Genomic DNA, 16,564 nt, shown 5'->3' with positions numbered 1-16,564 from the left:
TATTGGTGGTTCCCAAATTCTGTGCTAAGATACCGCAAGGCACTGCAGCAAAGGCACAGGGTGGCCAAGGGATCTTTCACATCTTTGAGGGAAATGCAGCAATACTTAACATCTGTCAGATACCACGCTAACTACTAGCTTGAGGCACTTCACAATATCAACATCTGACAGTACCGTATTACTCTTGATGATGTCATATCTTTACAAGCTACATTTTGGGTAGTTGCTAAGAAAATCAGTGTGGAACTGAAAATGAGGGTGGTGGTGTTCAGTGTGGTTCCAAGTTTTGAGAAGTTGCGCAGTGTCCAACAGATGCACACATCCCATTAGCAAGTAATTGTGGTTAGTTAAGAATGAAAGAAAAAATACTTCTTCTTTCAGTTTATGTGTGCTATTTTTTGAAAGGCTGCTGTTGTTAGGCTGTGAATAAGTATTAAGTTGTTTGGACCTAACTACTTAATAAAAGGAACTATTGGGTATTTTTTTTTTAGTCTAGGGCATGCCATTAAAAAATGTACAGAGAAACTAAGGGCACTGTGAACTGAGAAATCCTCAGAATCTCTGCCATATGTTGTTCTGGGTGTTATATATAGATTGTAAAAGAGTACACGCAGGGATAGAAAGATAGGGAGACAGGGAATGGCGTGAGGACTGTGTCCAAGATGTCTATTTATCCAAAAATAAACTATCTGAAGCAAATAAGGTAAAAATGTAAGCACTTGTGAAATCCAGGTGGTGGATCCATGGACATCTCATTTTCTGTACTTTTCCATATGTTTGAAGTGGTTTATAATTAAAATAATTTTGGAAAAGTGAGGTAAGAGGATGGAGGAGGACAGAAATGTAGGAGGTGCCTGTGCTTGCCTGGGAGGATGGCAGAGGAGACTGGGAAGGGGTGTCTGAGGTAGAAAGAGATTCAAGAGATTGAGGGATGTGGAACTAAGCAGATCCGTATGGCTGAGCTCTGAACTGTGGTTCTCAGTCCTGGAGATGAGGCTGTAGGAGAGATCCTGGGCCCTGCTGAGTCCTGGCTATTAGGAGATTGGAGAGGGCTAGGAGTGGGAGAAGACTGGGTTTGCTCCTAGAGCACTGATGCTCAACCCTGGCTGCATGTTAGCATCACTTGGGGGTTTTAAAAATAATGGTGCTCTGGCCCCACCCCTAAATGCCTGAGCATCAGGGCTTTTAACAGCTCTCCAGATGGTTCCAAAGTGCAGTCAAGATTAAGAGCCACTGCCACAGCTCAGGGTTTCTCAAACTGTACTGTGAATCAAACTTTAAGGAATCACTTATTGCTCAAATACAGATTCTGATTCAGCAGGTCTGGGATGGGGCCTGGGATCCTGCATTTTTAACAAGATCCCGGATGCTGCTGCTGGTCTGAGGTCCACATGTTGAGTAGCAGGTTCTGAGTGGGAGCTATTTTTAGCGAAGGGTGGCTGGAGAGCAGCAGAGCAGAGATGGACTCAGGTTCAGACCCCTCCTGAGACAGACTGAGATGGTGGTAGGTGTGGGGGTTGGAGGAGTGGGGGTAAGCAAGTGTTTTCTTCTTATAATGCAAACACCACTCCTATTAGGTATCTTTTATTGTGTAACAAATTACACCAAAACTTGGCCGCTGAAGAGTCAGCTCTCAACCACTCCACAATGCCACTTCTCATATAGGAGCAAGACTGTTAACATGAACTGCCTGGATTAATTATCTATTGATGGGTGGTAAATTGCCCTAAAACCTGGAGGCTTAAAACAACAAACATGTTATCTTGCATGGTTTCTCTGAGTCGGGAATCCAGAAGTGGCTTAACTGAGTGCTTCTGACTTAGGGTCTCTCATGAGGTTGCAATGAGGATGTCGGCCGGGCTGAAGGCTGCAGGATCTACTTCCACATGGGTGTTGAGTTAGTGCTGACTGTTGGCAGGAGGCCTCGTTGCCCTGCAGTGGAACTTCATCCTGCTGATAGAGTGTCCTCACAACATGGCAGCTGGCTGCCCCCAGAACGAGAGATCTAGGAGAGCGAGGTAGAACCCACAATGTTTCCTATAAAGTAGCCTGGGAAATCACACTCATTTCCACCATATCCTTCTGGTTACACAGGTCAGCCCTATTCACTGTGGGAGGGGACCACACAAGGGTGTGAATACCAGGAGGATCATTGAGGGCCGTCCTGGAGTCTGGCTGTGATATCCTTATTGTTTTCTTTTCTTTTCTTTCTTTTTTTTTTTTTTTTTGAGACAAGATCTCACTCCGTTGCCCAGGCTGGGCAGTAGCATGCCGTGGCACAATCATGCAGTGGCGAGATCATGGCTCACTGCAGCCTCAACATCCTAGGCTCAAGCAATGTTCCCTCTTCAGCCTCCCGAGTAGCTGGGACCTGCCATGTCCAGCTAATTTCTTTTTTAAATTTTTTTGTAGAGACAGAGTCTTGCCATGTTGCCCAGGCTAGTCTTGAACTCCTGGGCTCAAGTGATTCACCTGCCTTGGCCTCCCAAAGTGCCCTTATTGTTTTCAACCATGAAAATAATGCGTGCTCAACAAAGAAAACTTGAAAATGTAGCCCATAGTGTCATGACTCAGAAAAAAGTTCTGCTAACAGGTGGTTTATGAACTGTCAGTTTTTCAAAAGTATGGATTTTATAAACAAATACACATGCACTTTTAAAAAGTGGTACCATATAAACCGTTAATACGGTTTGATATAGATTGTTCTTTACACCTGGCACTGGATCAGGAACACTTTCGACGGGTACATTTTAGTTATCCTAGGGTTTCTTAGACTCTGTTGCAGGACAGCAAAAAATCTGACACCATCTGAATACTCTACTGAACTTTTAAGTTTAATTTATATTTCTGGATCTAGAGAGATGTCGTTATCATGTAAAGACTTTTTAATTTGGATGATCAGTTCTTACTTTGGATGACTGAATGAAGTAATAAACATGCTTGCATCTTCAAATACAGAATTTGAGTGTAGAGATAAAAAATGGGGTTGCCAGCTGATCCAGCATCATTGCATATAATTGCCCCATCTCTGGTTGCTTGTCACGAGCTGTTGGCATTTGTTAAAATTAGCTTTACAGGCTGCCTTAGATTAGCAGCAAGTGTGGCAAATGAGGGCTTACTCTTAATGAAGCTAATTTGTATTTGAAAATATAACTGCATTTATTGCCCCCATTATTTAAATGCGTGCATGCTAGTTGATAGTAAAAATGAACTTTTAAACTAAGCCTTTTCTACATTATAGCTGAAAAATAGTCTTTTAAGAAGGTGATCCTTTTGAAGTGGTTTTCCAGTCTTTTTATGGGCATCGTGGGAAGCATTTCAGAAACAAATTAGGATACTTTTAAAATAATAATTTAAACATTTCAACATTTAAAATGACACAGGACATCGTGCCCCATTGCTGGTCAGCTTCTTCTGGAGCCAAGTATTTGGCGCTGTGCTGTGTTTGTGTGTGTGTGCGTGTGTGTGTTTTGTTACAGACAAGTCTTGCTCTGTCACTCAGCCTGCAGTGCGGTGGTGCGATCAGAGTTCACTGCAGCCTCGCAATCCTGGGTTCAAAAGACTCTCTCACCTCGGCCTCCCAAGTAGCTGGGGTGACAGGTACACAGCACCACACCCATCTCTGTGTTTTATATAACAGCGATTTGTTCCGAATGCTCAGCATTCTGTCCAGACTTCCAGAACAGTCAGCCATACTGCACCATGGGTATCTCGTCATTGTCTCTGTGATCTCCCTGAGGGCAGGGCCTGGCCTTCCTAGTTTTAGTGTTTCCTAACCAAGTGCCTGACTCAAAGCAGACCTCAATAAATGTGTGTTGAATGAATGGATGGATGAATGAATTTGGAACATAATTTCCCTCCCTCATGGAACTGATAGCTCCTGTAAGAAGCTGATCCACCGCTTACCAAAGAGACATCCCACTTAAGGTTTGATTCAGCCAAAATTTTTTCCAGAAGATCACCATTCAAGGGATCTTTGTTTCCAGATCATTTGCAATGTCTGTCATCTTCTTCTTGCAGTTCGGGTCTCGGAACCTTCTTCTGATTACTTTATTTTCCTCTTTAGAAAGCATCTAGTTCCTAATTACCCTTACCAGTTTCTGCTAGGGAACTGCATATATGCTTTGATTATTTCCCCACTGTTTCACCATAGAAATGGGGAAAGACCTCCTCCATTTCCTCTACCTTTGAAGACTTCTTGGAAAGTTTTTCTTGGTACCTTGATGCTCGGGAGACCCATACACATAGTTTCAGGGATGTCTGCTGAGAAAACAAAATATAAGAAGAGAAACAAATGCCTGGACAACTGTCAATCAAAGCTGATCCAACAATGAACTCACACATAAAATAGGTAATCTGATTGACATTAGGTGTCAATGTGAGGTGAGCATAGGAATTTGGAAGGGTGGAGCTGTGGGAGCAGGATGGAGCATAGCTGAAGTACTGGGGGAGTCTCACTAGACACAGGTGACTTTTAGCGTGTGTTTTTTACAAAAACAAGCAACAACCAGAGAAAAAGTCAGTGAATAGCACCACTGGGCATGATTCCACCTAGTGAGCTGATGCCTCAGTTGAGCAGGGGCTAGCGGATCTTTGAGAGATCTCACTTTCCATACACCTTTCATGGCGGCAGTATCTGGACATCCTGCATGTGTAAAGAGAAGCATTTTTTCATTAACAGGGCTCCTGCACTTATCATATAACCCAACAACCCCACTCTGAGGTATTTACCCTAGAGAAGTGAAAACTTATGTCCATATAAAAACCTCTACGCAAATGTTTATAGCCACTTCATTCATAATCAGCCAGTGCCAGAAACAACCCAAATGCCCTTCAAAGGGTGAATGGCTGAAACAGGGACCTTAAAAGCAGGCCAACTTCAGCAGGTGCCAAGGAGGCGGCAGGCCATGGTCATTTTGAGCAGACTTGGTATATAAGTTGCTTATGGTATAAATGAACCACTCCAAAACTTAGAAGCTTAAAACAACAACAGTAGCTTATTTTGCTCAGGAATCTGCAGCTTTGGTAGGGCTTGGTGAAACAGCTTGTCTTTGCTTAACATGGCATCAGCAGCTTGACTGAGGCAGAAGCTCTACTTCCAGCATGGCTTGCTGGCAAGATGGCCAGCAAGTTGGTCCTGGCTGTTGGTTCCTCTCCACATGGGCCCCTCTTTGGGGCTACTTGAGCTTCCTCATGGCATGGTGGCTGGATTCCACGAGCAGGCACCCCAAAAGTCAGGGAGTAAATGCTCTCAAGTTTCTTAAAGCTGGGTCCAGAAACTGGAACTGTGTTATTCCGTCATATTCTATTGGTCAAGCCATCCTGGAGCCCAGATTCAGGGTAATTGACATAGACCTCACCTCTCAATAGGCTCAGTAGGAGGAATGTCAGTGGATTTTGGAGCCGCATTTAAAAACCATCCTACTTACCATTTACCTTCCACCTTACTAGAGACTTTGACCCACGTGAGAGATGTCCTTCTACTGAGACACTCCCTGAATGTCTGTGTGAGGGAATGTGCAGCACACCCGTGTCTTGTGTCTGCATCTGGCAGTACTATTCCTTAGACTCTTTCCTCTGCCTTCTCTCCCACCGCCCTCAAAAGCAACATACCCATCTTTTGCCTCCATCCTCTTGCAGGATTCTAATGTGAGCATGGTTTGGGAATGTCACATGGTAAATAATGTAGTCTACAAAACTCTACAATAGTGTGCAAGTCACTGTTACAGCTTATTTTTCCTACTTTTTATAAGCTAGATTTTTCTGACTTGTTTTGAGCATAGTATAGACATTTTTGAAATGATGTAAAAGTCTTTCCTATTTTGACAGGGGTGGGAGTTGGTGGAAGAATCCAGGGCGAAATAAAAGGAATGCAGGTGTGGCAGCAGGGAGCAGGCTAGCTGCCTCTACACAAAAGAGTAGGAGGAACTAATTCACACTAAGGTTTTGATGGCCAGCAACTACTTCCTGTGTCTCCCTTTCCAAAGAGGGCTGTGCTTTAGAAACAGTTGCTTAGCCAGGGTTGCACGCACTCCAGAGAAATCAGTCTCTAAAATTTGAGATTCAAGGATTCAATGATATTACAGTTTTGCTGCTGGCTGGTATTTATTAAAAGAAAAACTTGATACAAATTAAATTTAACAGAGTTTGAATGAGCAAAGAAACTTCATAAATTGGGCAGCCTCAGAACCAGAACAGGTTCAGTGACCTGCCTGAAACACATCCTGGCAGTGTTTTGTGTACAGAAAAGAGAAGTGAGGTACAGAGACAGCTGGCTTGGTTACATTAGTTCGCTGCCTGTGATTGACTGCATTCTGCTGCTGTGATTGGCTAAGACTCAGCTATTTGTTACAGAAGTTTACATCCTAAGTTAGGCTTTTATATAGTTTACCTACTAAACTAAGTTGCAATCGTTATGTAATGACTCAAGTATGGAGGCATCCTCAAGCCAAATTTGGTTTAATGTAACATACTCTTTATCTTTTCTGTGTCTGATCACATGGATGATTTGCCCAGAGCCCCTTTATGTCCTGTGATATCAAGCACAATGCCCTTTGGGATGAGCTGGGGCAGAAGCCTCAAGGTTGGGAGTCTGATTGAAACTTTAAACTCTTGTGAATCACAAGAGTTTTCTAATGCTTCTTGGTACTCTTCTGATCCCCACCCCAACCCTTTCCAAACCTTTCTTCTCATCCTGGTAACCCTCTCCTTTCTGCTACCAGGGAATCTGTCCTTTATCAAAGAAACTAAATATAGATTAAAAATTATAGACAAAATAAAATCAAACTAAAGTGGTAGTGGCTACCAGGAGCTTAGTTTCTTGTCCTTCCCATGGAGATATTTGTCATTTCAAAGCAGATACTTAGGAAAGGTAATTCTGATTTCAAAGGAATGAACCTCTAATATGAGAATTTACAGAATAAGGTAGCAAAAGTGGGAGGATTTTTGAGGAACAAGCTCCTTCTTGGAGGTCTTCAAACACCTTGCCTTCCAGAGCAAGGCAGGTCTGCCTGAGTATGCAGCAGGGTGGGCATGAGTGCCTTCCCTTGCTTGCCAGCCTATCCGCTCCTCACTCAGCCTTGGTCCCATCGAAGTCTCCAGCAGGGCCCAGTAGGGAGAACCTGCCGCTACCCATTAGAAGCTGCCACCAGCCTGATAGAGAGAAGAGTCCTTTCGCCTTCTCAGAACTCTGTAATGTATACACAGTGGCTTTATTGGATAAGCTAGCATCAGATGAACATGGCTACTGTAAATATTGCTTCAGTTTTTATTCAGAAGAATTGAGACCCAGTACGTAGATGATTTTGTGTTTTGCCTTTATTCCATCCTCTCGTTATTGTTGGAGATGTATCTGTGCATTTGTAAGGTCACAGATTTGTTTATTATTTTTGAACGTTTTAGTATAAGTATGGGAAAGCACACAAATCAATACAGAGACTGCTCAGTGGCCCAGTGAATCGTCACAAACTGACACCCAGATCAAGAAACAGCAAAGCTGGTTCCCTAGAAGCCCCCTCATCCTCTATGCAGTCACTGTTCTCCCAAGGGTAACTGGCACCCCAGCTTCTAACACTGGAGATGAGTGTTGCCTGTTTTGGAACTCTGTATAACGGGAGTAAGAAAGAATGTACTTTTTGTGTCTGGCTGCCCCCACCCCCACTCCTTTTTGATTTTTGAGATTCATTAATGTAGTGTGTAATCCTAGTTTCCATGTTTTCGTTGCTTTATAATATTTCATTGTGTGAATATACCATAATGTATTCATCTATTCTCCTGGAAGGTGTTTGGGCGGTTTCCAGGATGGGGCTGGTATGAGTGATGCTACTGTTAGCTTTCTCATACGTGTCTTTCGATGCCCATATGTACACATTTCTGTTGGTATATACCCAGGAGAGGAATTTCCAGGTCACAGGATAGGCATGCGTTCAGCTTTCCAACATATTGTCAGTTTTCCAAGGTGGTTGTACCAATTCACACTCTCACCATCAGTGTAGGGGAATTTCATTTGCTTCTTATCCTTGCCAACATTTGGTATTATCAGTTTTTAAAATGTCGAGCTATTCTGGTAGATGCCTGTTAAATCTCACTGTGGTCTTCCCTTCATTTCCCTGATGAGTCATGAAGTTGAGCTTCTTCTCTTATGTTTCTTGGCCATTTGCATATCCTCATGGGTGTTTGTTGGGGCATTTCACCTGTTTGCTGTTGGGTAGTGTATCTTTTCCTTATCAATTTGTTAGGCGCTCTTTGATTCATGGTGGATGTGAGTCCTTTGTTGCATGAATGCATTAGTGTGCAGGAGCCAACACACACTGGCTTTTGAGAGCTGATTTTAGCATCTCTTCCTGACTACCTTCTGTGGCATCATGTTTGGCAGCTTGAAAGCTGCCATGGTGGGTGTGTTTACACCACAGAAATAGGCAAACTACAAATCGGGGCTTCCTCTCTTTCTTGGAGAGCTGGTTTACCAGTGCACCACTTGACAAATGTATTGCAAATAGCTTATTTCAGTCTCTGGATTGCCTTTTCACTCTTTAATGTGCGTTTTGAGGAACAGAAGTTTTAAATCTTAATATAGCCCACATTATCAAAATTTTCTTTTGTAGTTAGAGCTTTTTGTGTCCTCTTTAAGAAATCTTTGCCTCCACCCCCATATTTGTTTACATGGCTAACTAATCATAATCAATTTTGCTTAACTTCCCCCCTACTGAAGCAGCACTGCCACATACAGTTATAAAGATTGTTCCCAAGGGGGGATGCAGGGGCTTAAATCCAGACCTTGCTGTGCTCAGTAAGACATGGCTGGGACAGGGCTGCATTTCTCAGAGGAGGGGGCACCTTTTTCGAATTCTCACAAAGGCACCATATGGGCTAGTGGTGGGATCTCTGACGCCCTAAACCCCACGCTGCCTCTCTGGCCTGCCAAACCACACTGCCTGCCCTTTCCCTTCAGATAGGGCAGCTTCCTGCCTCCATGCCTTTGCTCTTGCTGTGCCTCCATCTCTACATCATCAAATTTGGAATCCGTCCAGCAAAGCCCATCTCAAATACCCAATCCAGGTCCCTGCCATTTTCCCATCTTGTGTTATAGCTTGAATGTCCTCCCTCTTGTAGTAGCCTAACCTCCTTGAGGGCAAAGACCACATTGTTTGAATCGCTAATAATGCTTTGCCCGTAGTAGGCATGAGTAAATCTGCATGAATGAGTGACTTGGCGAGCCTTTGGGCTCTTTGCAGAGAGTAACAGTGCACATCTCGACGGGCTACGTGTTCCCAACACTTAGAAGCTTCCTTGTCCATTTCTTTTCTGCTTTGTCCCAGTGGATGCCAGCCGGCTTGCTTTTCAGCAGTTAAATATGCAGCCCTTTACATATCAGCTGTTTCATCTGCAGAACTACAGAGTATTTTACAAGTAATCAGTTCATGCAGATTGCACATAAATCATGTCTGCTCTGGCCCTTTGGATACTAATGTTCCCTTATTAAGGCATAAGTAAGCCTTCCTGTTCTCATCCATTCTTTCAGACTTTTTTTAATTACTGAAAAGTAGAGCCTGGTTGTCGCTACACCGTCTCCTTCCACTCCACCCGCCCCATGCCCTCGTTGCTTTTCTGAGGTTCAGTTTGTTTTTCTGGAGCTTGCCAAATTGCCTTAGGAAGCTGGGTACCTTGTAAATGAATTAAGCAAAAGGAAATTCTTATCTCTAAAAGGAAGCGGTCACTGGGTTTCTGTGTGTGATATTCTTGGCTGGTTAATATTTTTGTGAAATATGTTCTGATGGCAGCAGTGGTACCCCAGAGAGGAGGGAAGCATCGGTTATGCTTAGTACACAGAAGCAAAATCTCTTCTGCTGAAGTTGGGAGAGTGGATGAAAAGCTATTTCATGAAAGTCATTCTGCCCAAATAAACAGAGAGCCTTCATTGCTTTTAATCCCATGGAAGATTGGAAGCTCAGCTCACCTTAATGTGCCCATTACTTTAACATTTCTTTATTTTCTTTTCAAACTGGAACTACAGATTTTTGCTGTAATACACGTGGATTTCTGCTTCCAATTGCTCTATCCCTGCTATTAGTGTTCAGTCAGTTTTCATTTTGGTCTAAAATGACTCTCTAAGAGCTTGGAAGTATACTATTATTTCCTGCAGTTTGGTCTAAAAATGAAGAAAAAGGGGACTTTCAGACAAGGCCCATAAAAATACCACCATCTACTTTTAGGATGTTTTATGAATATAAATTTCCTGTCTAAATAATTACTGTTGAGGGTAGAAAGGACTTGGAGTTTGGAAACTGTAACAACGACTTATTCTGTGTTAGCAACCACAGTGAAGGTGACACATCTCTTGTTTTTTATAGATGGGCTGACACTATAATGCACCGTATTGCTTTTTAGATTCCATTTTTTATTCATGGATACAGATTATAGTGGAACTGAGGCAGTGGGAGGTATTATTTTCCTCAGATGGGGAAAAAAGATATAAAACAGGTATGCTTTTGGTGTCATTTAAAAAAATCTCAGGACGGCTGGTAATAGTATCTTAGCAGAAGGAGAAGCCAGCCTGAGTACTGAGCACAGTCCTCTGTGTTCAGGTCCTATATTAAATTATACTCTCAGTTTCATAAGGGCTGAGGTCTGTCATGTATTCTTCAGGAAAATTACGGCATCTTTTATACTAGGGTGTTTAAAGACAAAATCTCAGAAAAAAATCACCTCCCCGCCTTTTTCCTTTGGCCAGCAGCTGCTGAAATGGGTTGCGGATTGAACAAGTTAGAGAAACGTGATGAAAAACGGCCTGGGAATATTTATTCAACTTTGAAGAGGCCTCAGGTGGAAACCAAGATAGATGTGTCCTATGAATACCGCTTCCTGGAGTTCACGACTCTGAGTGCTGGTGAGTACATGGGGTGGGAATGGATGGGGGCAGGTGGGGTCTCCAGCAGGGGCCTGCAGGGGATGGGGGTGCAGTTGGAGAGCTGGATGGGGTGGGGGCTGTGAAGAAATGAAAAGGGCAGGCCTGTCTCAAGGGGGCGGCTTACAGAGATCCAGATTTTTATGTGAAATCTCTCACTTTTTAAAAAATAGTGTCTGGGCACAGTGGTTCACGCCTGTAATCCCAGCACTTTGGGAGGCCGAGGCGGGTGGATCACCTGAGGTCAGGAGTTCAAGACCAGCCTGACCAACATAGTGAAAACCTGTCTCTACTAAAAATGCAAAAAGTTAGCCAGGCGTGGTGGCGGGTGCCTGTAGTCCCAGCTACTCGGGAGGCTGAGGCAGGAGAATTGCTTGAACCCAGGAGGCGGAGGTTGCAGTGAGCCGAGATCACGCCACTGCACTCCAGCCTGGGCGACAGAGCGAGACTCTGTCTCAAAAAAAAAAAAAAAAAGCAACGAATTACAATTTTAACAAATGAAAATCATGTGTGAGCCAAGCAATACATATGGATAGGCTGAACTTGGCCCATGAGCCAACCAGTTTGCAGACTGTTTCATAGCAAGCTCCGTGGAGAAGGAAGGTTTGCCTTCTCTCCTCGTATGAAACTTCCTCTCCACCCAAATTCACCTGCCTGTTGTCTGCCATCTCGCAAGAGGGCTCATTCATCTGGGCTTGGCTTTGCCTTGGCTGAGCCAGAGGGAGTCGGGTCACCTACCATACAAGTGTCCAAGGACTAAGGAAACAGGGAATAGCCCGAGAAGACTGGCAAGGGATGGTCAGCATCAGCATCAGAGCATTTGCTGAGCACCTGCTGTGTGCAGAGTGTTGGGCCAGTGTTGAGGGGGAAGTCGTGAGCCTGTCCTGGCATCTTAGAGTGTTCTATCTGATGGGAGACAGGAGACTCATACAAATGAAAAGAATAAAAGAACTCCACAGGTTTTAATCGTAAGTTGGAAAACAGTATAAGACATGTTTTTGGAAGAGGAAGAACATGCTATTCTTTTTGGGTCCCAGGAGTTTCAGAGCAAAAACTGGGCACTATGTAATGAAGTCATCTGAACACATTTTCTCCCTGGGCTTCTGGATATACTTTAAGCTTCTATGGTCAGAAAGGAGAATGAGTGGGAAAAGCCCTCATGTTCATGGATTTGAGTCCTGGCTCTGCTTCAGAGCAACTGGGTAAATCACTGAGCTTCCCAGTCCTGCAGTGTGCTCATCTATAGCAGTGTCCTCATCTATAAAAGGAACACGGGTGTCCACTTCATGGGGCAGTTGTGAAGATTAGAAGGGGTAGATATGTGTGAAGCTCGTAGCACAATGTCTGGCATACAGTAGGGTCTGCAGGTGTTTCTCTTCCTCCCCTCGTCCTTGACTACTCTTTCTGCTGTGACTGTCTCCGTGCGGAGGCTTCAATTGCTTCTTGAGCTCTGAAAAAGGACAGCTGAGTGTCTCTGCAGGGACATTCTGTGCATCCCCCTCAACAAGTCACCAAAACTGAAGCCAGCATCTTCCTTTTCAGATTGCTCCCTTCCAGTGCCCTTGATGAGTCAGTCATGCCACCACCATCCTCTTAAACGTGCAGATACCTATGACCATGCCTTCCCCCTGTGTGTAGTTGCCATTCCTTCACTCAAGCCTATTAAAACCATGTCTGTAAATGCCTCTAATATAGCTAATGTAACATACAATTATTTGGAGCATTTGGTCATGCATTTGGCCCTCCATTTATTTGTTCAGTGAATTTTTAAGTGCCTACAATGTGCTGGGCATTGCGGGAGGATTAGGGAAAAACAAAAGCGTGTCTAGGAGAAAGGATTGAAAAGAAGTATATCAAGATGTTAAGTATTAGGATGCTGAGATGTTGGGGGAATTCTTTTTTCTCCCGTTTGCAGTTGTTTTTGTTTTGTTTTGTTTGTTTGTTTGTTTTTTGCATCGTGGTTATGTGTTTTTCATTATGACGAAGAGTAACTTTGCTCCTAAGAACCTTCACAAACACATGAAGTTTCCATGCAGTGCTTTGTCCCCCCACTGCTTCATAGCTGGTCTCTGAATGATTTCCCCGACCTCCTTATTTGTTTGTTTCCCTGAGCTTCAGCTGCAGCATCCACACTGCTTTTGTGCATTGTGCTGTCCTTGATGGAATTATCTTTTTTTTTCTGCTTATGAAATAAACATACACCCATTATAATGAGCTAGGACAACACTGGGGGATATCCCACGTGGCCTCCCTGCTCCTGCCCTCGTCCTCCTACAGATCCTGCCAGTTCTCTGCTCAGAGCTCTCCTGTGGCTGCCACCACACCAGGAGTGACATAGCTCTCCTTGACCACATTCTCCCACTGCTTGTCTTTGGTGTTCCGCTGCTTTGACTTTGCTCTTTCGTGAACCTGCCAGGCCTCCTCTGGGCTTTTGCACTGCCTGTTCCTCTGCCTGGAAGTCCTCCCCCAGGATCCCCCTGCTCATCTTCTTAACCCCCTTCTCTCTGAAACTTTCCTTGACCATCTCTTTAAAATTTCTACCTTCTCCCCAATTCTCCATGTCTTTCCCCTCTTGATTTTCTCCATAGCACTTCTTACCATGTAACCTGCTATATATCTTGCTTATTGCTATTTGTTTCCTCTTTGTTGTCTGCCTTTCTTCATTAGAAGAGAGAATCCCTTCCCATGAGTGCAGGGATTTTCTCTCTTTTATTCTCTGCTGCTCCCTCAGTGCTTAGGACAGTGCCTGGCACTTAAATAGATAATCAGCAAATATTTGCTGAATGAATACTCACCATGTATTTTTGAATCCTGCTTTTATGCGACTTAACATTGTACAGTGAGGTGTGCACCTGTCATGCCTATGCTCAGAAAGTATGATTTAATGGCTATATATGATTTAATCACTCAGTGTACCATAATTTATTTTGCAGTCCCCTTTTATTGGACATTTAAGTTATTTTGGGCTTTGGGCTATTACAAATAATGTTGTGATAAGCAATATTGTCCATAAATCTTTGTACACATTTCTGACTGTTTCCTCAGGAATTACTGAATTGAGGGATGAGAATGTCGGCACTCTTGATAAATTGCCCAGTTGCCATGTACATAGGACCTGCTTGTGTAAAACACACATCTGATTCTGCACAACTCTTTAGGGGGTTCCCCCGGATGGATGAAGTTGAGATTCAAGCCAGAGCTCAGGGCTTTCTGTAGCTTGGTCTTGCCCTTCCCAGATCCTCCCCCTATTGTTCCCTGGAGGACAGTGTGTCGTGCCCACTGCCCCCGCCTAGGACCCTCCTTTCTCTGCTTCTCTGATTCAGTGCAGGCAGCTCTTTCTGCACAGGCCCCTACCTCTTACTGCTTGCAAGGACCCCACCCACCTGGATTTGTTCCTTCTTGACAACCATTCTATCAGAATTAGTCTCTTGTGCACGCCTGTAGTTTGTCAATACTGTCCTTTTGACATTTTGATTACATCATATATTAAACCTATTTGTGTTTCCCTCAGGGCAAGGACCAAGCCTTGTTTATCTTTCTGTTTGTCTTCCTTGTTCAGCTTTCTAGCTGAGATGAGCCTGTCTTGCATAGTCGGGTCCTAGTAAACCTAGAACTAAATGCTGACTCCTTTCCCTGGCAGTCTCTCATGTTTTTCTCCCAGGAGTTCTAATGAGATTATTCTTTATTCTCCAGAATGGAGCTGACGTTTGTTGAGTGCTACTATGTGCCCAGTCCTGTGATAGGACATTACGTCCTCATCTCATTTTTCTTTCTTTATTTTGCTTTTTTTTGACATGGAGTCTCGCTCTGTCACCTAGGCTGGAGTGCAATGTTGTGATCTCAGCTCACTGCAACCTCTGCCTCCCAGGTTCAAGTGATTCTTATGCCTCAGCCTCTTGAGTATCTGGGATTCCAAGCATGCACCACTACACACGGCTAATTTTGGTATTTTTAGTAGAGATGGGGTTTCACCATGTTGGCCAGGCTGGTCTTGAACTCCTGACCTCAAGTGGTCCACCCACCTCGGCCTCCCAAAGTGCTGGGCTTACAGGCATGAGCCACTGCACTGGCCTGATCTCATGTTTCAGAAATTTTTCAGCTTTATCAAAGTATAAATGAAGTACACTACATTGCACATATTTAAAGTGTTCAAACCCATAAAACCCTCATCACATCAAGATGCAGAACATTTCCATTGCCCCAGAAGTTTCCTCATGCCCCTTTGTTATCCCTCCAACCCCAGACAACCACTAATCTCCTCTCCATCACTGATTTTTTTTTGAAGCGAAGTCTCACTCTGTTGCCCAGGCTGGAGTGTGGTGGTGCAATCTCGGCTCACTGCAATCTTCACCTCCTGGGTTCAAATAATTCTTGTGCCTCAGCCTGCCGAGTAGTTGGGATTACAGGTGCCCGCCACCATGCCCAGCTAATTTTTTTATTTTTAGTAGACACAGGCTTTTGCCATGTTGGCCAGGCTGGTCAACTCCTGATCTCAGGTGATCTGCCTGCCTCAGCTTCCCAAAGTGCCGGGATTACAGGTGTGAGCCACCTCACCCGGCCTCCATCACTGATTTTATTTCCCAGAATGTTATATAAATGGAATCAAATAGTATGTACTCTTTTTCAAAACCTAGCTCTTCTCATTCACTCAACTTACTCATTTAAGATTGATTTATGTTGTTTGGTGTGTTTTCTGTTTTACTGCTGAGTAGTATTCTGTTGTTTGATTGTACCACAGTTTGTTTTTCCATTCACTGGTTGATAAACATTTGGGTCATTTCCAGGTTTTGGCTATCACAGGTTAAGTTGCTATGAACATTCATCTTTGTGTGGCTTCTTATGTCATTTTATGTTTGCAGTAACCCAGTAAGGTAGGTGGATACACTCATTTCTTTTTGCAGACAAGGAAATGGATACTCAGCGAGGTTAAGTAACTTGCCCAAAGAGGCAGTGCTAGGAAGTGGTTGGGGGAAGAATTCGAATATAGAATTCTAGAATCTTGGGCATCAAAGCTCTTGTGATGCCAGACTGCAAGATGCTACACAAATAGGCATTAACACCAACTGGAATGTTGTTGTTAGAAAACTTATTATCACGTAGAATGGTATAAGAAGATTCCTCTTCCATAAGGTTTTAACCATAGCAGATTTTTAAATGACACTCTATACACTTATTTTTCATGGAGACGATGCTTATTTGACTCTTAGGCAAATACAAGTCAGGGAGGTATTGGTCCATGTCCACCTGATGGCTTAGGTAGGAAGGGTGCCATGTGCATTTTCAAAAAAGTGAGGATAAGCTGGGTGCAGTGGCTCACGCCTGTAATCCCAACACTTTGGAAGGCCGAGGCAGGGGGATCACCTGAGGTCAGGAGTTCGAGACCAGCCTGACCAACATGGAGAAACCCCATCTCTACTAAAAATACAAAGTTAGCCAGACGTGGTGGCACATGCCTATAATCCCAGCTACTCGGGACGCTGAGGCAGAATTGCTTGAACCTGGGAGGTAGAGGTTGCGGTGAGCTGAGATCGCACCATTGCACTCCAGCCTGGGCAACAAGAGTGAAACTCCATCTCAAAAAAAAAAAAAAAAGTCAGGATCACAGTTAACACTGTTGAGTTTGTCCCTTGCTTAAAGCTCAGTGCTGTTGTTGAAGATACT

The 16,564-nt window shown here is 43.8% G+C and overlaps 1 protein-coding gene across 3 annotated transcripts in view; it reads left to right on the top strand.

Moving 5' to 3' along the window:
- RFTN1 (raftlin, lipid raft linker 1) overlaps nucleotides 1–16,564 on the top strand; it is a 200,507-nt gene that overhangs the window by 9,087 nt on the left and 174,856 nt on the right. For 2 of the 3 annotated variants that reach the window (XR_010155125.1, XM_516313.7), the window contains exon 2: nucleotides 10,733–10,885. Coding sequence is in view for 2 of the 3 variants with exons in the window: in XM_516313.7 (XP_516313.3) it covers nucleotides 10,741–10,885 (145 nt within the window). In the remaining variant the exon portion in view is untranslated. Of the gene's footprint in view, nucleotides 1–10,729; nucleotides 10,886–16,564 lie in introns of all 3 variants that reach the window. The other variant, XM_009444986.4, reaches the window with a different exon arrangement.

The sequence above is a fragment of the Pan troglodytes genome, chromosome 2 (genome assembly GCF_028858775.2).
Source record: "Pan troglodytes isolate AG18354 chromosome 2, NHGRI_mPanTro3-v2.0_pri, whole genome shotgun sequence".
Lineage (NCBI taxonomy): Eukaryota > Metazoa > Chordata > Mammalia > Primates > Hominidae > Pan > Pan troglodytes.
The sequence above is the reverse complement of the archived record's forward strand: the minus strand, read 5'-3'. Positions and strand labels throughout refer to the sequence as shown.